The sequence below is a fragment of the Akebia trifoliata genome, chromosome 6 (genome assembly GCF_017979445.1).
Source record: "Akebia trifoliata isolate Shusen 1 chromosome 6, ASM1797944v1, whole genome shotgun sequence".
In the NCBI taxonomy this organism is placed as follows: domain Eukaryota; kingdom Viridiplantae; phylum Streptophyta; class Magnoliopsida; order Ranunculales; family Lardizabalaceae; genus Akebia; species Akebia trifoliata.
The window spans coordinates 2,912,993-2,937,998 of record NC_141380.1 but is presented as its reverse complement, the minus strand read 5'-3'; the positions used below and the strand labels follow the sequence as shown (position 1 = coordinate 2,937,998).

The 25,006-nt window shown below is 36.4% G+C and overlaps 2 protein-coding genes and 1 pseudogene across 3 annotated transcripts; all 3 read right to left on the bottom strand.

The window, feature by feature from the left end:
* Positions 1-713: 713 nt before the first annotated feature.
* Positions 714-4,905, bottom strand: LOC147399609 (7-deoxyloganetic acid glucosyltransferase-like). Its single transcript, XM_086445041.1, has 2 exons — positions 4,302-4,905; positions 714-1,832 (listed from the first exon to the last, which is right to left on the bottom strand). The coding sequence occupies exons 1-2, from the start codon at positions 4,810-4,812 to the stop codon at positions 889-891; spliced, it is 1,455 nt and encodes a 484-aa protein (XP_086301167.1). The 5' UTR covers positions 4,813-4,905; the 3' UTR covers positions 714-888.
* A 5,118-nt stretch (positions 4,906-10,023) lies between these two features.
* Positions 10,024-13,462, bottom strand: LOC147399608 (7-deoxyloganetic acid glucosyltransferase-like). Its single transcript, XM_086446605.1, has 2 exons — positions 12,877-13,462; positions 10,024-11,026 (listed from the first exon to the last, which is right to left on the bottom strand). The coding sequence occupies exons 1-2, from the start codon at positions 13,403-13,405 to the stop codon at positions 10,092-10,094; spliced, it is 1,464 nt and encodes a 487-aa protein (XP_086302731.1). The 5' UTR covers positions 13,406-13,462; the 3' UTR covers positions 10,024-10,091.
* Positions 13,463-20,210: 6,748 nt separating this feature from the next.
* On the bottom strand, positions 20,211-24,177 carry LOC147399607 (7-deoxyloganetic acid glucosyltransferase pseudogene; annotated as a pseudogene). Its single transcript, XR_015179516.1, has 2 exons — positions 23,736-24,177; positions 20,211-21,267 (listed from the first exon to the last, which is right to left on the bottom strand). The product of XR_015179516.1 is annotated as a 7-deoxyloganetic acid glucosyltransferase pseudogene (transcript).
* Positions 24,178-25,006: the final 829 nt, after the last annotated feature.

The window sequence follows — 25,006 nt, the reverse complement described above, 5'->3', positions numbered from 1 at the left end:
TTATTGTAGCGATGACTTTCTTACAAGTTTTAACTTATTGACTCTGTCGAATTTTTTTTATAAAGATAATTAGTATTGAAATTGGAGTTGGGAGATGGAAATGTAGAATCATCATCGAACTTGATTTATTTATTTTGTTTTGTTAGTTGTTTAGTCTTTTTAGGATTTAAATTTAGAATTATTTTATTTTATTTTGTTATATTTGATTTGAATGTAATAAGTACCAAAAAAGTATTACTATATTTGACGTTTTGATTGAGTTTTAGGATAATGCTATACATTTTGATAAGCATTAATTTTTATTCATTTTAATTAGTTTTTTAGATATTTAGTTAATATGATTTAATGGTTCTTATTTCTTCTCATACCCTTAAATTCAGATATTGAACTAGGTTATGGATTGAATCAAAGTTTGAAATTTTTAGGATGTGACACACACGATATGTGTTTCAATTTTTTTTTTTCTATAATTCAAAATTTGATAATTAGGTTTGCACATTTTTCTTAACCTGATCAGTTAATTTTAGTATAAAACAAAGATGATATTCAAACTTATGTGCAGTGGAAGAAAATTGTCTCTCATCCGAATCATTCATTCACACTATCAACATGTATCTCGAGACAAACACGTGGCATTATTTGAAAAAGATTTTATCTTATTTGATAAGAATCTTAATTTAAAAGGATTCTTCCCCTTATTACGTAAGAAACAATTTCAAAGAATGTTATGACATTCTAACCGCGTGATGAAATTTTCAACAGTTTTTGGCTCTACAGCAAAGTTGCGACTGAGAAAGGGTGATAAATTGCCAATTATTACGAAAAAGAAGATCTCAAGACTATTTTGTATCTTCGATGACTATGAAATAAGTTGTCCAACCTAAAAGACTAAGGAGCACGTAAGCTATTGGATTTTATATCTTCGATAAGTTCCTCCAAGTTGCAGTAAGAGGACCCACCTTCGCTAACACACCTCTTCGCCTTCTCCGCCATCTCATACGACCTTCTCATAAACTCCTCTCTTCTATCATCCATCAAATCTCTCACCATTTTTTCGACCGTTGATCTATCACACGTGTCCTTCATGTCCACACCAATCTTCCACACCTCACTAACGAACCTACTGTTGATCTGTTGATCTGCAAAGTACGGCCAACATATCATCGGAACACCAGCTACCACACTTTCTAGCGTCGAATTCCATCCACTGTGGGTCAGAAATCCGCCTACGGCCGGGTGTACCAACACCTCTTCCTGTGGGGACCACTCAACCACACACCCTTTCTCTTTAGTTCCCTCCACTAGTTCTACCGGGATCTGACTCTCACCTTCTTTACCGGCTATGATATCTGACCGTACAACCCACAAGAAACGCTTCCCGCTGTTCACTAAACCGTGCAGAAATTCAAGCAACTCGTCGCGAGTAACCTTAGTAATGCTACCAAAGCTGACGTACAAAACTGATTTCAACGGCTGCGAGTCGAGCCATGTCATGCAGCTTCTATCTATCTCTCTGAGACTATTAGACGAAGATATTGGCGTAGAAGAATTTCTATTTCTAAGACGAGAACTTAGGAGAGCATGAAGGGGTCCGAGCGTGTAAAGTTTCGGAACTCGAGAGCGGATTTGAGAGAGTGACGAACCCTCAAGATCTTCAAAGGAGTTCAATATTTGAGCGGAAGCTCTAGTTGAGTTGATGCTTTCAGAGAGGACGACTTGTAGACCTAGATCATCCAGCTCTTTTGTTCGTAAGAAACTCGGAAGATCTCTATGTCGGAGAAAGCCTTCCATCCCCGGGATAGAAGTTATCAGCTGATCCATGTGTGTTTCATCTACAAATATTTACAGACACTTGGTAAAAGATAAAAAAAAAAAAAAACGAAGAAATGCGAGTATTAAATAAGGAATTCAAGGGTTTTTATTCTTTTACTTTTTTTATTATTTATAAATAGCATTGTATTCAAGAACCAAAACCAAGTCAGTCGAGATGACCAACCTGGAAAAACTTACAAGGCAAAGTTAGTCACAAACAAGACAGTAAATCCTATCCCACCTAAATACAAAATCTTCAAAAAACATACTCCTAAAATCACCTCCCTTATCTATACTTTAAATATTAAAAAGAGCTTTTATTGCCGAATTGATTTTTTTCTTTTTTTAAATCTTATAAAACATATAAAGAGCTTGTAGTTGTATTGTCCGATGGGAATTACAATTGTATATCTTGAGAAAAAATCTATGGTTCTAACACATGCCACACCAAGAGAGTATTGGAGGAGTATGTCAGAGGAGGGGAATAAGAAAATCATGACTCTTAAATATATGTACAACCAAAGAAGACTCCTCTTGATTAAAATTGACAATCATGAAGAAAGTAAACATTTTTCAATTAATTAAAGTACGTGAAAAGAATAATACTTAAGAGTACGTTGTCAATCCCTTGGTGAATCAACACACAAAAGATCAGTTTGATTTATGCATCCATTGATAATAGTATTGTCTTAAAAATGATTTCTAATCTATGGATTTAAATTCTTTTTCAAAATATTAGGTCTAGTGGATATAAGTTATCAAAACTATGATTTTCAGTAGGTAGATTCACCAAGGGGTGGACTACATATCCATACGTTCAATGGATCCCCAAAAATTCGACCTGACATTAAATGAAGTGCCACCTAACTCTAATACTTATTGGTCAAGTATGCTCCATGGCTATATATGAACTTAGAGAGTTCATTGCTGTTCTATTCGGCTTCCAACTAGCACCAACCAAACAAATTAATCATAATTACTACTATTATTTATTGAATACTAAATATTAAATATGTTTTTAATAATTTAAATGTCTTCTATTTTAAATGTTTAAGCTACATTATGTAATATTGTTAGAATATATATTTTATTTTTATTTTTAAATCTTTAAACTATGGTAATATTCTGGTTGCAAAAATTATCAATATTTTATTAAATCATTATTTTAGAGGAATAATAGACTGATACTATTTTCAAAAAATTATACTTAATATGATGAGCGGATTAATAGTTTTGAAGAAGAAATTGAAATGAATAGGGAAAAATAAAGGAGAGAGAAGAAGTAATGCAATCATAATAAAATTCATGGAAATACAAATTCTTAACTATTGGAGTAGAGTATAATTATCCCTTTGTTATATTATAAAAAAGAGATATTTACCGGATAGACTTATTTGTTGCAATTTTATTACAAAAACTCTCTTACTTTATCAAGTTCGTGACCGAGCAAACCTTTACTTTATGGACTAGGCTAGCATGACTAGCTTGATCTTACTAAGGGTATTTTTGCCCAATTCGAAGAAAAAACCTTTTTGAGCTTGATTCAAGTTATTGAAAATAGATGGCTATCAAACTCCAAAATTCAAATCTAAACTAACGGTCAATATTTTTTAAAAAAAGTTCTTAGAATTCTGTACTTTATAAATCTGAGGCATCAGATCATGTTTTTGGACGTCACAAATTGATGAGGTTAAGATCCACTCCAAGTATGTTGAGTAACAAATTAAGCCATCATTTTGAATTTTATGATTGGATCCCCACTTCAAGGTTTGTTGGATAACAAACTTGATAAAATAAGGTTTGGTGGGTAATAAACTTTATAAAGTAAAGTTTCCTTGAAATTGTAAGAACTCGATCCAAAGGAGTTTTTGTAATAAAAATGCACCAATTAGGTCTAACGGGTAAATCTCTCAATAAAGAATTTTATTTTGTGGAAAGTTTTATAAATAATAATTTCCCTTTAAGTCAAATAAGGCAACTCTAATGTTAATCCTTTCCATTTCTTAAAAAATTTAAAATCTCAAAAGTAATCAAAATCAATTTCCATTTAGACCTCCAAATCACATATTAAAAATGATTTTTCTCCCCCACCTATAACAATCAATGCTTCTTCTCTCCACAAACGGAAGATGTTTCCTAGAGCAAACTTTCCTCTCAAACCGCCAATTTTCTTTCTTTGGAAAAGAGAGCTCTGTGAAAGATATCTTGGTAATTGCGTAACTAGTGTCTAAGTCATTTGACAGTCTCACTTAACACAGAACTGTTTAAGTTAAAGATTTGATCAAGTCAACGACAGTTAAGGGGACAGACCTCATCTTGCATTTGGGAGGGTATCACTAATTTTCCAAATTTTATAAGGGGGTAAGACTAAATTTCCCCATACAGATGTTGGATTTTGGTTGACCTATCCGATCCAAATAAAAATCAGATCTGGTCTAGAATGTATTAGATATGCAAAATCTAAGTAAAATTCGTATAAATAAAAATACCTTTTAAGGGAAGTTCGCCGGCTTCAATGAGTTTGGGAATACACAAATATGACCAGAAACAGCAAGCACTGACTGTACGGAAAGAAATGATGGGAATCCCAAGATCTTTTGCAACATCGATTGTAAAACTCAAGATTCCATCTGATATGATACACGTCACCGGTGGCCTGTTGTCGTCAGATTTCAGATGAACGGAATTAACCAATTCTTCAAAAGCCGGTCTGACAACGTTCTTAACATAGTTTAAGAAGTCAGAAATGAAAGTAGACGAGCGTGCGTTGTCGGTGGCAAGACCGTCGGAGATGGTTTCAAAGCGGAATCCGGGGAAGGGAGAGAAGCGTGAGTTGATGTTTGTGAAACTGAGGAGTTTTTGGTGGTAGTTTTCTGTGGTAAGAAAGGTGACGTGGAGTCCATCTAGGCAGAGAAGCTCTGCTAATTTGAGCATGGAGTTCACGTGACCTTGTATAGGAAACGGAAATATGAGCACGTGCGGAACTGATTTTCGCTCCATCTGGTTTTTTCTTTCTTTCTTTCTTTCTATGAAAGATGAGAGCTGAAGTGAAGCAATCGATGGTGGATTTAAATAAGAGAAATTCTATTGGCACACCAACTCTTTGCTAGCTCCGCTTCTAACCCACGTGTAGTGAAAGAATATATGAGAATCCCAAAAAATCAGCATGCAACGCATGTGTAGAAAGAGTGAAGGACAGGTCGTTCCGAGGTCATGGATGATGTATTGTTTTTTGGACTCACTTGATTTTATGACGGTCATTAAATAAGTTAAGCAGCTGTCAGACCACGGCGGAGCTAATAATTAATTGGTAGGGTCAATTGCCCCCACCCCACCCCACCCCACCCACCAACCACACACAAAACTTTAAAATACCTTACATTTTCAACTAATTATATAATCCCATTTGTCCCCACTCCCTCACCTCTCTTCCCATTTGCCTCTGCCCCCTCACCTCGCTCCAATTCTCCCCTGCCCCCCTCCATTCAATTTTCCTCTTGATCGGGATCTTCTCACATACTAATTGATAATGACCTAAGTATCATTTTCTTCAACTTCTAAATAAAAGTTTCTAAATTTCTTCCTAAAATCAGTCGTCTTCAAGTTCTTCAAATATACAAGTAACCATACTTGAACTCATCCTCTTGTTTTTTTTTTTTTCCTTTTTATGATTTGTGAAATCAACCTACAAGCCTTTATAAAACATTGGATCCATGGGTATTGCTTATTTTTCTCAAATCTATAATTGAAAAAAAAACCTTTTCTAATAAATAAAAAAACATTTAATAAATATTCTCAAAATCAACGGAGATTTATCATCTTTCACCTAATTTTGATAAATTATAAAAATATTGAAGGGAGAATGGAAGTAAGATTTGTTGTTAGGAAAAATCCATACTAAGATTGATAACGCAATGCCATTGAAACGACATGCATAAAGATGAAGGTAAAATCTAAGTACTTGAATTGCAAATATATTTTCTCTTAGGATTTTCTCTCAATTTTAAGGGTCATTCTTTTTTTTTATTTCAATACATGCGACATCATCGCATTGATTTATCATTTTAGCACAAAATTTTGTTAAGAATCGTGATAATTTGACCATCCCACGTGACACACTCAATCGACTCTCTTGATATGACAAGTTTGGAAGTCGTAGGTCTGTACGTCTCGGGATACAATTGCACTTCCCCAAAAAAATAAGTGTATCCCGAGGGAATTGTGTATCCTGAGATGTATTGATCTGACTCCCAGACTTTTCACGTCAAGAGAGTCGATTGAGTGTGTTACATTGGGCAGTCAAATTATTATGACTATTATGTTAATTAATTCAAGAAAATGTAAGGTTAGGATCGGAACTAATGCTCACTTTTAACTACAAAATATCATGGAGAGTGAAAGGAGATAAGTATGAGAACTAGCAAATGAAACCTGTCGAGTAATAGTATCTTAAACCTCAACTTTGTATGATCTGGAACCTTAGGTCCGACAAGAGAGCACCATATCACACCCAAATCTTGCAGGTGCATGCAATACCCTACATCATGATGTTCCACTGCACCCTTGCTTTCTATGGCAACTTTAGAGATATTTTGAACAAGTTGATATTTTGCAATGATGCCGCAAGGAGACAAGGAGTCCATTCCAGCCAAATTTATTTTCAATTTGTCTGGTGAAGTCATATAAGTTACAAGAATTTAATTTTTGTAAATCTTTTATTTTACTTTATACTATAATGCACTATTTGGACCCTTGACCATGGTCTCAATTCAGCCCAAAAGTGATATTAAGCCTCTAGAGGCCAAGATGAGTTTGATCACAATTATGCTAGTCTTAGCCTCTTAGCCAATTAGACATGAGTCAAATTGATTCTCTTTGGGTCCAAAGTAGAAAACAATACTAGTTTAGGGAGTCGTTTTTTCTCACAAAATTTTTGTTGACAGTGCTGACGGGCTCCTCAGTGCTTGCCACATCAAGCATACAAGCGTTGTTTTGTGACTAGCAAAGGTACTTTTGTAAATTAAGAATACTATTCAATACACGTGGATATATGTGGTTGGGGGATCCCATATTTCTGTGAACAAAAGTATTTTCCTAGATTAGGATAGAATAATGATGAATGAAAAGTGGTTTTGGTATGCGGCTGATGTGATAAGGGCACAAAACTACACATCTTTTTTCCTATGTATCCCAGTGAAAAAGATATATGATTTTGAACCTTTGCTACGTCAATTGTGTACCCAACTACCAACCAAAATCGTGTGCATTCATTGTGACTCTTTAGGATATTGTTATACACATTAGCCATCATGTTTTCCCACTTTTTCTTTAGAAAAAAAACAGAGGTTTTGTTAACATGTGCCCTCAGATCCACGTGGACCACATCAACCATATTAGTCAATGGCATCAGTCGATTGCGACTCAATTTTTTTTCTCACAATGATGGGTGGTGTATTGAATGACATCCCTAACTTACAGAACTACCCTTCTCAGGTACAAAATTATCCTTGCTATGGTTGATGTGGCACACACCAGAGAATTTGTGAGCAAAAAATCACTCGATTTTATGTAATTACAACCTAGGTTGTGGAATATGGGATCCACATTCCTTGAATCTCACTAACTTTAACTAATTTTGCACCTTCAGTTTTACGTCAGTATATTTCCTTAATTGATTAGTAAAAAAAAATAGAAAACTCAGATTTTTGGGTTCGCATTGATTATCAAATTGGCAAAATTCAATACCATAGCCTTCTAGATTTCATGCAGAAAATCACTTCAAAAGAATCAAAAAAATCTTTTTAAACTTGATTGAAGGTGTTGAAAATGAATGACTATTGAATTCCCAAATTTAAAATTAAAATCAAACATTGAAAATTAATTTTTTTCAAAGCTCTTACAATGTTGTAGTTTATAACTCTATGGTATCTGATCATGTTTTTGGATGCCACAAATTGATGCGATTAGGATCCACTCCAAGGTATATTAACTAACAAATAAACCCCATCAATTTGAATTTTATGATGCGGATCCCCAATCCAAGGTTTGCTGGGCAACAAACTTGATTAAGGTTCCCTTGGAGTATTCAGAACTCGAAGGGAGTTTTTGTAATAAAATGCAACATTATACGTCCCATAAAGGTCAAGTAAACCTCTTTTTTGTAATAAAATGGCAAGTAAATCTCTTTTTTTTTTTTTTGCTTTCTTTTGTTGGGTGGGTCCCATAAAGGCTACTGAAATGACACAATAATGTGTTGGTTCAATGGATCATCTCTGACCTTAAACTCACAAAAAATGTTGAACTGACTTTCTTGGGCACCACGTTCAACACTGTGCTGATGTGGTAGTGTATAAAGAACCATAAATACTTTTTCTTGCGATGCAAGTGAAAAAGTCAAAAGTCGTGATAAACTGACTTGAAAAAAGCTATTCAAAATTCACTAACGTGGCACGTACACAAAACCATAAATCTATTTTCTCAATATGCACAAGGAAAAGATCTATGGTTCGCACATGCATCCACATCAGTGAGTGAAATTCAAGTAACATCTTTCGAATCAATTTATCATTATACAAAAGAGTCGTGTTAGAGTGATCTCAAGATTGGCTTTGTCTTACACTTTGCTGGTGTGGAGTTGCTCCCAAGACCATAAATGCTTTTCACTCATATTTGGATGGTGTCGTACGCACATTCACATCAGCTAAGTGAGAATTGATGTCAATCTCGAGGTCATTGTAGCCTTAATCTACAAAAATTAACGTTCTTGTGCTCACTACCATGTAAGCATAGTATTGAAGGCACTATCAAAGGAAGTTAGTGTAGAATGACTTTGAATTCAACTATGATTATAAAAAGAGTCATGATTTTCTAACTCCCCCCAAATTCTCCCCATTTGGCTGTACCTATCATAATTTTTTTGCCCGGATATACAACTACACATTCCCATAAATATGTGTAATTATGTATCCGATGAAAAAGTTTATGATTTTATGCACAACCATATGGGGGTGGGAAGTAGGGGTGCAACTTAATTCGGTTTAAACCGAGAACCGAACCAAACCGTGAGATTTGGATTGGTTTGGTTCGGTTTAGATAGAATTTGGTTCGGTTTCGGATTTAAAAAATAAAAAATTGATGAATTCGGTTCGGTTCTCGGTTTAGGTAATTTAAAAAACCGAACCAAACCGAAAACCGAATTAATTAATTTAAAATTAAATATTATATTTGTTTTTTAATTTTTTTATATATAAAATCTCATTCGTTCGTCTCTCTCATCTCTCTCACTCCCTGCGCTCTCTCTCTCGTCTCTGCGTTTTCTCTTTCGTCTCTGTGAGCCGCTGCCTCCTGCTGCTGTTTCTCTCTCTCTCGTCTCTGCGATCCACCGTCAGCGGCTGCTCTGTCTCTCTCTCTCTCGTCTCTGCACTCTCTCTCTCTTCTCTGCGATCCGCCGCCAGTGCCAACCTCTCGTCTCTCTCTCTCTCTCTCTCTCTCTCTCTCTCTCTCTCTGCGGTTGGGTCTTGATCGGTGACCTGAGGAGAGATCTGCGGCTGTGACCACCGACTGCGACAGGTTCCTCCCCCCCCCTTTCTCTCTCTCTCTCTCTCAGCTGCTGCAATTTACCGAATTAAGATTGAACCGAACCGAACCGAATTAATATCGGTTTGGATTGGTTTGGTTTTAGAAGACTTCGGTTCAGTTCTAGTTGTTATATAGTGGAATCGATCTTGATCGGTTCGATTCTGATTTTGCTTTAACCCGAACCAAGTTGCACCCTTAGTGGGAAGTTTATCATAGGGGGAGTCAATTTATCATTATTTTTATGAAAAGTGAAAGAAAAACTCTCTTATCTCATATCTATTTGTTAAAGAATAATGATTTTATAATAAGATAATTTTCACTCAGTCAATACTTGGCTAACGTGGCATAAACACAAAATCATAAATGCTTTTCCTCATAGTACACATTTGCACTTATTTTATGGAGATGTGTATCTTAAGGAAAGTAATCTATGATTTCACGTCCATGCCACGTGAGTCAAGTGTTGATTATTGAGTGAAGATTTTCTAATTAGAAAATAAAGACTTTATGACAAATACCAGTGTCAAACGACAATTTAGACTCTCCATTAAACATATGACTCACCTGAGAGATAAATTGTGAATTATTAAGAAAGGAAAACGAAGATATAATCTTCGATGATTCCTTGGAAATCCAATGTGGCTCTTTTTGGGTTCTCGTCACCATATTTGATATTGAAATTTGCTCTCCAATGCAAAAGGTTAAAGAGCACGCAAACTATTTGATCTTATATCTTGGATGAGTTCCTCAAAGTTGCAATAAGAAGACCCACCTTCGCTAACACATCTCTTTGCCATCTCCGCCATCCGATCGGACCGTCTCATCAACTCTTCTCTTCTATCATCCATTAAATCCCTCACCATTTTTTCAACCGTTGATCTATCACACGTGTCTTTCATGTCAAGACCAATCTTCCACACCTCACTAACAAATCTACTATTAATTTGCTGGTCCGCAAAATACGGCCAACATATCATCGGAACACCAACCACCACACTTTCTAGCGTCGAATTCCATCCACTGTGGGTCAGAAACCCACCCACTGCTGGGTGTACCAACACCTCTTCCTGTGGAGACCACCCAACCACAAACCCTTTATCTTTAGTTCCCTCACGCAGTTCCACCGGGATTTGACTTTCACCTTCTTTACCGGCTATAATATCCGGTCGTATGGCCCACAAGAATCGCTTCCCACTATTCACTAAACCGTACCAAAACTCAAACAACTCATCCCGAGTAATCTGAGTAACGCTGCCAAAGCTGACGTACAAAACTGATTTCAGAGGCTGCAAGTCTAGCCAAGTCATGCAACTTCTATCTATTTCTCTGAGACTATTAGATGAAGAGGTGGGCGAAGAAGAGCTTCTACGCGAATTTAGGAAGGCATGGAGGGGTCCGAGCGTGTAAAGTTTTCGAACCTCAGAGCGAATTTGAGAGAGCCACGGACCTTCAAGATCTTCGAAGGTGTTGAGTATGTGCGCTGAGGCGCGAGTCGAGTTCATCGTTTCTGACAAGACATGTTGTAAACTTGGACCATTGAGTTCGTTTGCTCGAAAGAAACTTGGAAGATCTCTACGTCGGAGAAAGCCTTCCATACCCGGTATACATGTTATAAGCCGATCCATGTCAGCATCATCTATAGATGTAAAATCAGGATCCAGAACCACAATTAACAATTTTTCGAATAATTCTTGAATTTTTTGAATGATACACAAAACAATTAAAACTTCCGTCCAATTCAACTCTTATTAAAAACATTTGCAACTTTTTGAATCTTTTTGAATCATTCATGATTTATTCTTTTTCAGAATCAAACAAATCAAATATACTTTTTGCAAAGAGGGTTAAAAAGATAAATTAACCCATATTTTTATAATATAAAAAAAATTCAATCTCAATATTGCATGATAATGTTCTTTACACTTAATGGTTTCATTAGTAGACAATCACTAACCATTATTTGTTATCAAATCTCATGATTATCAGTCAACAATTAATTTTTCACTTTATTTATTTATTTTATATTTCTCACCTCTTTGATTTTTTGAGCATGAGTATTAGTAACTCAATTAAGTCTTATAGTATGTGCTTTGCATTATGAAGATTTGTGTTAATAATATATTTAATCATATGAAAAAAATTTACTTTTAATTTTTCTTCTTCTTTATATGCTATTTTAGAGTAAATATTAAAATGAAATATGTGTAAGATATCCAAGTGTTATTGATTTGTAATAAGGCTTGAGTTTTTGATATACATATGTATAAAAGTATCATATGCTCTTAATTTAGCAAGGAAGAATTCAAAGATGAAGGGTACTTATTGGTGATTTTGAAAAATAAGATATAAAAATAATAAATCTTAAAAAGATAGGGGAGTTTTCTAAATATTTGGATATAAGTACTATGAAAATTTTAATATGTATACACACGAATTTTTGAAAGTTTTCTAGAGTATTAAAGTCGAATTACACCCGAATTGTTCTCTTGATGCATTTTTGCTATTCTTCAAATTTTTACTGAATTTTTAAATGAACTACCAAGTGTATATTCAGATTCATACTCGAATTAATCCTGTAACGATTTTTTGTCATACACCGAATTTCTTACTATGTCCAAAACGGTGTCATGTTCACATAGAATAAGAACAATGTCTACGTAGTAAGTTTTGATTAGATTTTAAAACTCCTCAGACTCATAAACAAGCTGTGCATGTGGCCGTATGTTGCTCTAGGAATGGGACACCGTTATGCATTGCAACTCTAAAGATAAATGAAGAAATGCAAGTATGAAATAATTCAAGGATTTTATTCTTTTCACTTAATTCATAATATTAGGATCACCGCCCTTGACATATATATTTTAAGGATTTTGTTAATGGGGGCGGGGGGCACACCTTAAAGTGCAATATATACACTTTGGAAGTTATATTTCATACCAAAAATAGCCTTAATTTTTTTTAATTATCAAAATACCTTTAGATTTCAATTGCCAAGAGTGTTTTTATTACACTTTAAGGTGTGCCCTAAGGGCACACGTTAACAAGACCCGTATTTTAAAGGGTAAATTACCATTTCGTGAGTTGAATATTACAAAATTCCGATTCCAGCTCACTATTCATTTTCATTCCCAAAACATGAAAATTCAATTTGTTAGTTTTTCTAAGTGATGATCTCATTGGTTAAAGTAACGAAATCGCTGTGAACCTTCGAGATCGTCACTTTTACAAGCAACGAGATTGTCTCTTTAAAAAAAAAAATATATCAGCAATCTCTCTACTTTAAACCAACAAGATCGTTAATTTGAAAAACCTGAGATCTCGCTAATTATGATTTTGTAATTGAAATGAACAGTTAGCCGGAACGAGAATTTCGTCAAAAATTGATCATATTTTGGAATTAAAATTAACAGTTAATCGAAATGGGAATTTCGTGAAAAGGTGATCACTTTTTTTGGAAATTTCTCTTAAAGGTAAGTAGTTGAAAGCTACCTTCGAACGGAAACTCGCCAGCTTCAATGAGTTTTGGAATGCACATGCACGACCATAAATAGCTAGCACTGGTAATACGGAACGAAATGAGTGGAATCCCAAGATCTTTTGCAACATCGATCGTAAAACTTAAGATTCCATCAGCTATGATACATGTCACAGGCGGCCTGTCGTCAGATTTCAGATGAACGGAATTAATCAATTCTTGAAAAGCCGGTCTGACAACGTTCTTAATATAGTTTACGAGGCCGATGATTAAACTAGGCGAGCTTAGGTTATCAGTAGGAAGACCGTCGGGAACGGTTTCAAAACGGAATCCAGGGAAGAGAGAGAAGCGAGAGTTGATGTCTGTGAAGGTGAGGACGCTGTGGTGATTGTGCTCTGTGTTAAGGAAGGTGACGTGGAGTCCAGCTAGGCAGAGAAGCTCTGCTAACTTAAGCATTGGGGTCACGTGACCCTGTGCGGGAAACGGAAATATGAGCACGTGCGGAGTTGGAATTTGAACTGGATCTGGTTTTCGCTCCATCTGGTTTTTTTTTTTTTTCTTTCTTCTTCTAGATGAATTGAGAGCTGAAGAGGAGCAACTGATCGTCAATTTAAATAAGAGAAATTCTATTAAACTAATCTTTTTCAAATTAAACTATTGTGAATGAGAAACACTTTTTTTTTTATTAGGTAAGATTTCAAATCTTTCTAATTGTTGTTTGGCTCAAATGGAATATCGAATTGGAAATCTAACACCACATAGATGTAGATTTTATCACAAAATTCAGATTAAAAAATTCAATTTATTTTGTTGGTCTTGATTCAATTTTTTTTTATTTTTTTAATTATAAAGTTCATAGATTTTGTCCTCTAAGTCCCTGTTGCATTGGATCTTTTCTTTGGATATCACAAGATGAGCTCAACCAACGTTAGTAAGATTTCAAATCTTACTAAGTTAGGAAGGCTAGACATACTAATAGTGCGTAGAGGGTAATAGTCGTCTTTTAATAACAAGGCAAGGTCTGCGTGCTACGTTCTTTGTCGACCTGGAAATTGGCCATTTTGTAAGCGACAAAATAAATAATGAAAGATCTGGCGCGTTGATCTTTTAAGCAACAAAGGAGAACTCGTGCCTGTTCACGTGTATATGTGGTGAAATTGAGTTTCGTGCGACTTAATCGCATCGAAAGTTTATAACCACCCTCCAACAATATGTGTGTAGTAGGTGGTTGATGAAGTCATGCATGACGTAATCATTATTGTATTAGATAATAAATAAAGGATAATGCTCAAGTAGCGTTGAAATGTACATCTCAAGATATTGATGAAAACACCCATGATTCACATTCACGTCAGAAATACCCCTTCATGATGTACGTGTCAATGTTAGTCCAACATGACTCATAAATTAAAGAGGATGATACTGAAGTAACATTAAAATGTACATTGTAAGAGGTATTTCTGACGTGGATGGATGTCTGAACCATAGATAATTTCTTCAAGATCTCACTATGGTTCTAACCCACGTTCACGTCAAAAATATCACTCAAGATGTACATTTCATTATTACTCCAACACGACTATAAATAAAATTGGTGGGCCCATAATTATGTCACCAAAGCATATGTGAAAGGACTCCTAACACTGATAACCCTAAATAAATGGAAATCCAATTAAAAAAGACTCCTAATAATTCAATTTATTTTATAATTTATGTTTATATCAAATTTTAAAACATTACAAGAAAGATACTTTGGACGGCTTTGAGGAAATAAGATGCCAGAAGTGTTTTAGACTTTTGGAGACATTTGTGTGTACTTATTATTCGGCTCTATTTACATAATAAAATTGGATAGTTTAAGACAGAAGTTAATTGGTTGGCAACCACGAAAATGAAAGAGTTACGATAGTCATGTATGCAACACGATGTTTTGAACTCCAATAAAAATTTGCCACGTACATACTTAACGTTGTTATAGGAACGAGACACAATTTTGGATCGCAATTTGAAAATGAAAAAGGCTAGTCCCAACTTGGGTTGAGCCTCTCCATCAACATGACTGTTGGTATCTTTAGGATCTGATCACTGGGGAATTTGCTTTTTGCCTCAAATCCAAATGACCATGTCAATGAATTTGCTTCAATTTTTTTCCAAGTTTTTTTAAATTGACTTCCTTGGATATTGTGCTCAACAATTTGCTGATGTGGTAATGGATAGAAAACAATAGGTTTTTTCCTCTTGATACAAGGAAAAGATCAATGATTTTTTGCATACTACCACATTAGCACAGTGGTGAAAGAAAACAATGCAGCATTTTCGAGATGGAATCTTGTGAATCAAATGTGGAGGATCGAGACAGAATATTTTTTTTTGCTCATAGAGTCCACTAAAATCTGGGATCTGCCCATCACATTTACCTACGTGAATTGAATGGCATCCCTAATTTACAAAACCCTTACTTGCTTGACGTGGCACACAATGAAGCGTCTCTTGATTAAAAAAAAAAAGAAAAACTCCGTATTGGACCCTCCTCCCACACCTCAAAAGCCTCAATCCAAGGAATTAATACCTGGTATATAGAGTACTGATAATCTGACTTATCCACATGGCAACTCAATAGACTTATTTGACGTGACAGGTTTGGGAACCATAATTGTGCTTTCCTCGGGCTATCAAGCTATGGTTCCCCATAAAAGGTATGGTTCTGTATCCCGAGGAGAGCACATCTACGATTTTAGAGTCTATCACGTCTAATAAGTCAATTGAGTATGCCACGTGCCTAAGTCAGATTATCACAACTCTAATATATTTTCTTTTAAAAATTTCCTTGAATTGTGGTTTACATGGCATGCCTAATATAAGTTACAAGAAACTCTAATTTTTCTAAGTTATTTGTGACTCTTACCATTTTTTGATCCTGGACAGTGGTCTCAATTGGGCCTCAAAACGATTTTTAGTCTTTAGAGGCCAAGATGAGTTTGATCACGATCAAACTAGTCTTAATTAGACATGAGTCAAATGATCCTCTTTCGGGCCAAAGTAGAAATCAATACTAGTTTTAGATGTTGGGTTGATACTCATAAACCATGATGTTTCCCCACTTAAAAAAAAAAAAAAATTCTATTTGCAGGCAAAAAAAAGAAGGACAAGTATGGAAATAAGCTTTGCGCCGTTATTAGTACACTAAACTTTAGGCTTAACTGTATGGTTCCACAACCAATTTGGGCATGAACGTGGACTTGAATTAATGGGGTTGGCATTATTTATCAATTAGTCAATTACGATGGCATGGGAACCTTAAAAGTGGGTTGGTTTATAATGGAGTTAAAGGTTTGGGTACGAAAAACCATTAATAAAAACAGGTGAGTTCACACAAGATATATTAATGTACACGTCTTCCTTCTTTAACAATCATTGGGAGTCCTGGGACAAGAGATTTGAAATCCAACTTTTAAGGACTATGGGCACCTATATTATTTGATTTGATGTCTTGGACAAGTTCTTCAAAGTTATAAGACGACCCATCTCGACTGACTTGGTTTTTTCATGAATATAAGACGACCCACCTTCACTAACACACCTCTTCACCATCTCTGCAATCACATTTAACCTTCTTAGCAACTCCTCTCTTCTATCATCCATCAAATCCCTCACCATTTTCTCAACCGTTGATCGGTCGCATATGTCCTTCATGCCATCTATTTTCAAAACCTTAGATATATCATGCTCAAAAAAATATTTTTCTTTGAATATTTTTTTGAATTTGGATTTTTCAAGAAATCTAGAAAGCTGTTGCATTCGAATTGTAATATGATAATCCATCCAGTCCCAACTACCTTTAGTAAGATTTGAAATCTTAGTAAAGAATGGGAACGTAAGCAATTTTGGGAGGAATTGGATGATGTAGGATCTTATTGGAACCGTCCATGGTGTTTGGGGGGAGATTTTAACGTCATTAGATTCACTTGTGAGAAAAAAAGGGGATCAAGGATAACATCAAAGATGAGAAAATTTGGAGAATTTGTGAGCCGGAACAATTTAGTGGACATTCCCCTTCAAGGTAGAAGATTCACGTGGTCCAATCATCACGATGTGCCCACCCTTAACAGATTGGATAGATTCCTTGTTTCAGATGATTGGGTTCAGTTATTCTGTCAGATTTCTCAGACGGCCATTCCTAACCCAGCGTCCGATCATTGCCCCATTCAGTTGGAAGCAGGGCCGTTTAGTAGGGGTCCTATTCCATTCCGCTTTGAAGTTATGTGGTTGAAATAACATGATTTCAAGGAATTGGTAGCAGATTAGTGGAGGAGCTTTGCGTTTGTAGGAACAACAGGGGAAGTGTTCAGGAAAAAGCTAAACGCTCTAAAGGAGGTTCTAAAACAGTGGAACAAGGAATCAGTCGGAAGGGTAGATGTTTAGAAGAAAGAGTCCCTGTTAAGAATCGAGGAGTTGGATAGAATCGAAGAGTCGAATTCAATTTCGATGAGCGACAAGACAACAAGAATCAATCTTCGAGAGAAGTTCCAACGGTTGGCTCTTATGGAAGAGATTAGTTGGAAACAGAAATCAAGATCCAGATGGCTTAAAGAAGGAGACAGAAATACTAAGTTCTTCCATAGTATGGCTAATGCTCGCAATAGAAATAATCGCATTACAAAAATAAAGGTGAACGGAGAATGGATGGAAGGGGAGGAGGAGGTTGCTAGAGGAATTGTAGACTTTTAGAAGCTATACTCTGACGAAAACTATATCAGACCAAAACCAGATTTATTACAGTTTGATAGAGTCACTGAGGTGCAACGTGATTGGTTGGAAAGACCGATTGAAGAAGAGGAGATTTGGGGGGTCATCTCAAGCATGAAGAGCGATAAAGCACCCGGGCCGGACGGATTTCCTGTAGAATTCTACAAAACATGTTGGGAGACCATCAAGAGAGACTTCATTGCGGTCATAGAAGAGTTTTGCAGAGACGGAGTGATTGACCCCGGTTCAAACTGTACTTTCATCGCTTTAATCCCTAAAGTGGTAGGGACAGAAGATATCAAGGATCTGAGGCCCATCAGTTTGGTGAACACTAGTTACAAAATCATCACGAGTCTCCTTGCAAAAAGATTGAAAGGCGTCATTCAAGGACTGATAAGTCATAATCAGAGTGCATTCATTAAGGGGAGACAGATTCTGGATGGGGTCTTAATAGTAAACGAATGTGTTGATTCTAGATTGAAGTCTGGTAAAGCGGGGGTGGTTTGTAAAGTAGATCTTGAGAAAGCTTATGACCACGTCAACTGGCAATTTTTGGAATACATGTTGGGAAAAATGGGTTTTGGTAGAAGATGGATTTCTTGGATTATGATGTGTGTGTCTTCTCCATCCTTCTCGATTTTGGTGAATGGGACGCCCCGTGGTTTCTTTAAGAGCACTAGAGGTCTCAGGCAAGGGGATCCTCTATCCCCCTTTTTGTTTATCATTGTGACAGAAGCTCTCGGGAAGATGATGGAGAGAGGGGTGGCGAATGGCCTTTTTACGGGATTTTCAGTAGGAGCAGGCAATGTTACTGTTTCTCATCTTCAATTTGCAGATGATACACTAGTCTTCTTAGAGGATTCCATGGAGCAAACAAGAAGATTAGGTGGACTGTTATGTTGCTTTGAAGCAGTGTCAGGCATCCCAGTTAATATGAGAAAAAGCAAGGTACTTCCGGTCGGCATGGTCAGGTGTGTTTCCTTACTTGCGGCCTCGTTGGGATGGCAAGTGGGTAGCTTGCCCTCCTCTTATTTGGGCATTCCGCTCGGGACCCCATATAGGATGGTGTCGATTTGGGAGCCGATAGTTGAGAGAATCCAAAGAAAACTTGCAATTTGGCAAGAAAATTACCTTTCCAAGGGAGGCAAATTGACTTTGATCAAAAGCGTCCTATCTAGTATTCCAGTTTATTTTTTATCTGTATTATCTTTGCCCCGCAGTGTAGAGCTAAGGTTAGATAAGTTGTTTCGTAACTTTTTATGGCATGACAGGGACGGGGGCAGGAAGCATCATTTAGTTAATTGGAAACAGGTTTGCTCGAACAAGAAAAAAGGTGGCCTTGGGATTAGAAGACTCGGGATAATGAATCTGGCTTTGAAGGGGAAGTGGTTATGGAAGTTTGGGTCTGATAGCAACAGTTTGTAGAGACAAGTCATTGAAGGAAAATACGGTGCTAGGCGAACGGGCTGGGAGAGTGGTCCAACTAGACACCCTCACGGCTGTGGGATGTGGAAAGGCATCATGAAGACCATTTCTCTGTTCAAGTCCAGACTTAAATTTATAGTGGGTTAAGGAAACAAAGTAAGATTTTGGGAGGATATTTGGTGCAGTAATCAGCCCCTTATGGAGGTGTTTCCTTCTTTGTATTCTATTTCTGAAAAAAAGGCTTCCCTATCGCATCTTCCGAAGATTAGTAGACGGCGAGTGGGCTTGGGACTTTGGTTTTAGAAGGGGTCTTGATGGTTTGGATTTGATAGAAATTGGAAGAGTAATCGATGTAGCTTCGAGCATTGAGCTCCGTAGGGGAAGAGAGGATGAGAGAGTGTGGATGGCAAGCAAGGATGGTAGGTTCTCGGTACGGTCTTTTTACCATTCCTTGTGTTATGATGGTGATAATTCCTTCCCTTACGCATCAATTTGGGGCCCAAAGGTGCCAAGTAAGGTCGCGTTTTTCACATGGACAGCTTCATTAGGAAGGATCCAAACGACGGATTTTTTGATGCGGCGTGGGTGGTATGGAGCAAGCTGTTGTGTCCTATGTATGGACAATGGAGAATCTTCGGATCACCTTCTCCTTCATTGCAATTTCACGTATGGAATTTTGGTACATTTCTTTAAGTTGTTTGGATTGTTAACTTGCTTGCCCAAAACAATAAAGGACCTCTTCACATGTTGGTTGTCAAGTGGTTCTTTGTTTGGTGGCGTGAAGAGGTTGCTATGGAGTATTACACCATTCGCAATATGTTGGGGGGTGTGGCGGGAGAGAAATGACCGTATTTTTTAGGGAAAGCAAAAAGATGGCACAGAAACGATTATTTCCATCTTGGGCCTTTTGTTTTATTGGTCCAAAGTTTTCAAAGAATTTAGGGGGATCTTCTTCGAGGATTTTATCTATAATTGGGATGGGATATTGTGTATTTCTAGTGGATAGCATCTGATGTAAGGTCCTGCTAGGTTAGTCATCTCGACTGGCCTAGTTCTGTTATGTTTTTTTCATGAATATAATGTTATTTATCAAAAAAAAAAAAAGATTTGAAATCTTAGCAAGGAATGTTTTTTTTCTAAATGATTTTGTGAAAGAGAGTCTGAAAAATAGCTATAAAAAAAAATTACACATTTTATTCTAATTGAGGAGAATATGTAAATAATTCACGGGTAGAGGTTCTGCAATGTAAAATAACTGAAAACTTAAACAACAGGATCAAAGCATAGAAGATACCAATGTATGTCTCTTCCTTATTAAACAATAGAAATGCTTATAGAGCCTTAAGGAGGATGTTTGATATCTTGGACGAGTTCTTCCAAGTTACAATAAGAGGACCCACCTTCGCTAACGCACTTCTTCACCATCTCTGCCATCTCATTTGACCTTCTCATCAACTCCTCTCTTTTATCATCTATCAACTCCCTCACCATTTTTTCAACCGTTGATCTGTCACACGTGTCTTTCATATCAAGACCAATCTTCCACACCTCACTCACCAACCTACTGTTGATCTGCTGGTCCCCTAAGTATGGCCTACATAACATAGGAACACCAGCCACCACACTCTCCAGAGTCGAATTCCATCCACTGTGGGTCAGAAACCCGCCGACGGCCGGGTGTGCCAACACCTCTTCTTGTGGGGACCACCCAACCACGAAATCTTTCTCCTTTGTTCCTTCCAACAAAGGTCGGATGTCCGGCCGTATGACCCACAAGAATCGTTTCCCACTATTTACTAAACCGTGCCAAAACTCAAACAACTCGTTCCGTGTCAATTGAGCAATACTTTCAAAATTGACGTACACAACAGATTTTAACGGCTGCGAGTCGAGCCACATCATGCAGCTTCTGTCTACTTCCATGAGACTATTAGAATAAGCGATTTGGAAAGAATTTTCACGACGTGAATTTAGGAGAGCTTGGAGAGGTCCAAGTGTGTAAAGTTTCGGAATCTGAGATCGGATTTGAGAGAGCGAGCAACCTTCGAGGTCTTCGAAGGTGTTGAGTATGTGTGCGGAAGCTCGAATTGAGTTGATGGCTTCGGTCAGGACAAATTGTAGACTCGGATCACTGAGTTCTTCAGCCTGACAGAAACTTGGAAGATCACTACGTCGGAGAAAGTGTTCCATGCCCGGGACATATGTTATCAGCTGGTCCATGTCAGCATCATCTACAAATATTTACATCGCTGATGATATGACAAGCTTTCGGTGGACAGAATTGACAGACATAATAAAAAATAAAAATAAAAAGAGTTTCTCTCTCTTACCCGTAGTGAAAAAAACTTTCAAATCTTATCAGTTTGTGACATTCAAAATCACGAGAAAATGGAGTTGTAGTGGATAAAATTATATTAATTAAAAAATAAAAAAATATTAATTTTTTTCGTTAAATTTTAATTTTAAATGTGGGTGTTCAGTAGTCGTCCATTTTATACACAATAGATCAAACTCGAAAAATAATTTTTTTTAAATATGAATATTTACATTGTATGTGTAAGTGGATAGGAATCATAAATGTTTTTCATGAAGATACGAATGAAAAACGTATCATGGTTCCTATCCACTTTTATGTAAAATGCAACTACCCCCACCAACTCCTTTTTAGCTCTGCCCTTGCCTAGCCTTACTAAGTTAGTAAGGATTTCACCCTTACTAAGGGTTGTTGGGGTCACCTTTTGGCATCTAAAACATGATCAGATGCTTCAGAGAGTTGTTGAGGATGAAATTATATGAATTTTTTTTTTTTAAATAAATTTAGAATCGTGATAATTTGACTATCCCACGTGGCAAACTCAATCCATTATCTTGATGTGATAAATTTGGGAACACTAGATTTGCACTCCTTGGGATATGTGGCTGCACTTCCCCATTTAAAATGTGTATCTCGAGGGAATTGTGCATCCCAAGGTACTTAAATTTTCACAACTCAAAAATTTATAATGTACTGGCAAGTTTAGAGATCCAACGACACTGCACACTCCCATTGGCCCACATGTACTTTTGGGATCAAAAGTGAAAGCATGTACCAAAAATCATGTTAGGTTGTTTTTTTGTTCGAGTTGTGATAACCAGAGCGGAGCTACTAAGAGTCCGTGTGGATACAAGAGCTAGAAATACTTAAAACATAAGTATTTCCATAATTATTTTTAAAGTTCTGTCTGGAGTAGGTGGATAATTGTTGTGTGTTTGAATGTAGGTTATGAGAAGTACTATCAGAAGTATTTTTGATAGAGTTTTGTGTTTGGGAACTATTCTAGATTCTGTTAAAATGATCAGAATGCCCTTATAAGTATTAGTTACTATTTTTAACATTATAACTCAACAAATTATACTCCAAAAGAAATAAAAGTTATTGTTTTTATCCATAAAAACTTGTATAAACACCCAGCAATTATAAACAAATGGAAGATATTGTGAGCAGATATATATAACCACTAAAAATATGAAGAAGCTTTTACCACATCAATGGATAGTACATTTATGTGTAATTTTTCACATCAATCTTGTAAAAGAAACTTTCAATCATGGTTGGAACCATCATGGATAAATCATCGAGTGAATAATTGGGAGAGTTAGAAATCCAAATTCAAATACTATACTAAAAGGCTACCACCACATCAATGAATAGTAGTAAAATATTATTTAATTACATTTTTTAGGGTATACTTGTAGTTTTCAAAATTTATGGGGGCATACTTGTCTCAAATGCTACACCAAAAAACTCCTACCACATCAATGGATAGTAATATAGTATTATTGCAATTGCATTTTTGAGGGTATGCTTGTAATTTTTAAATTTTAGGAGGGGCATACTTGTTCCAAATGCTACACCAAAAGACTATCACCACATAAATGGATAGTAATATAATATTATTCAAATTGCCTTTTTTAGGGTAAGCTTGTAATTTTCAAAATTTATGAAGGGGCATACTTGTCCCAATCCCGTCATTTTGATGATATTTTGTGGCTCCGCACAAGAGTAGTTTAGGGAAGTAGCACAATCGATACTCCATGAAAAAATATCAAAATGACTCTAAAGTAAAATAGTTATTTCATGAGTTATTTATTCAAACACCTTTAATGTACTTCTGACTCCCCACAAGAGTCAGAAGCACTTAGAAAAGTCAATCCACAAACCTTTGAGACACCCTTATATTTTCAACTATTACATACCCCATTTGTCCCCACTCCCTCACCTCTCTCTCCATTTGCCCCCCACACCCTCACCTCCCTCCAATTTCCACCTAACCCACCCCCTTCAATTTTGTTGTTGATGACATTACCTCTTGATCGGCCTTCTCATATACTAATTGAAAATGATTTAAATATCCTTTTCTTCAACTTCTAATTAAAAACCTCTGAGTTTCTTCCTAAAATTATTCATCTTCAAGTTCTTCAATTATACAATTAATCATAGTTTGCCCCCCACTACAAGAAAATCCTTGCTCTGCCCCTGAGGCTGGGGACTCTAGATTTATTTATTTTTCTTGGAGATACAAGTTTAAACATCTATATCGTTCTCCTCGCACTGCCTCATTAGCGCATTGTTGATCATAGTTTTGAAGGAAGTTAGTTCAGCATAATTCAAGAAAGATATAATAATAATAATAAAAAGACTTTGTTAAAAAAAATTTACCTTTGAAGGGAAGTTCGCCTGCATCAATGAGTTTGGGAACACACATAATCGACCACAAAGAACAAGCACTGACTGTATGAAAAGAAATGACCGGAATCCCAAGATCTTTTCCAACATCAACTGTAAAACTCATGATTCCATCTGCTATGACACACGTCACCGGCGTCTTGCCGTCAGATTTCTGATGACCGAAAATAAGCAAATCCAAGAAAGCCGGTTTGGTGAAGTTCTTAATTGTGTATAAAATACCGATGAGGATATCAGGCGAGCGTGATTGATCAACGGGAAGACCGTCAGAGTAGGTTTCAAAGCGAAATCCAGGGAAGTGGGAGAAGCGAGAGTTGATGTTCGTAAAGCTGAGGAGTTGGTTCAGGTTGTGTTCTGTGGTGAAAAAGCTGACGTGGAGTCTAGCTAGGCAGAGAAGCTCCGTTAAATTGAGCGTGCGCAGGAAACAGAATTATGAGCACGTGCAGAACTGGAACTGAAAAGGGAAATGGTTTTCGCTCCATCTATTCTTTATTTGTTATCAACAGAATAGAGATAAGCTGCTGAAGAGCAGACACGATGAAGAGCCACAGATACGTCTTTTATAGAGTTATTATTTGGCTGTGAGCCAATTTCTCACAGACCAACACCAGTTTGGCATGTGGCGTTGATGACGTAAGTACATGAGAAATTTTCTCTCCTGTTCACATATCCACCGTTCAAAAATCTTAATTTTTAGATTTCAAATCTTAAAAACTATTGTAGGATCCACATGGATTATCATATTGGCAATCGCACAACCTTCTAGATTTCATGAAAAATTTAGTGAAAAAGAAAAAGATTAAATTTCAAACTTGATTAATGGTGTTGAAAATAGATAGTCATCGAGCACCTAAATTTAAAATTAAAATACAACAGTGAAAAATAATTTTTAAAATTTTGTGTGTGTGTGTGAAATTTATAGAATTTCATCCTCTACAATATTTTTGTATTGGATTATATTTTTGAATGTGACAAGATGATCTTATTAGAAAATTTAGATTTCTTACCATAGACAAAAGAGAGAAATTTTTTCTTATTATTATTATTATTTTTTTGCTAACTGAGTGTTCGGGCCAGCTTGCGCGCACCACGACAAATCTCGGGGAGGACTACCACAGCATCCCACCGTCATAGTCTCCCAGTTAAATCATGAGAAAAATCCAAGAGGGGAATCGAACCCGTGATGTGTGCTTAACCCACAATTCACATGCTCGCCCTTACCACTTAGGCAACCCATGGGTGAG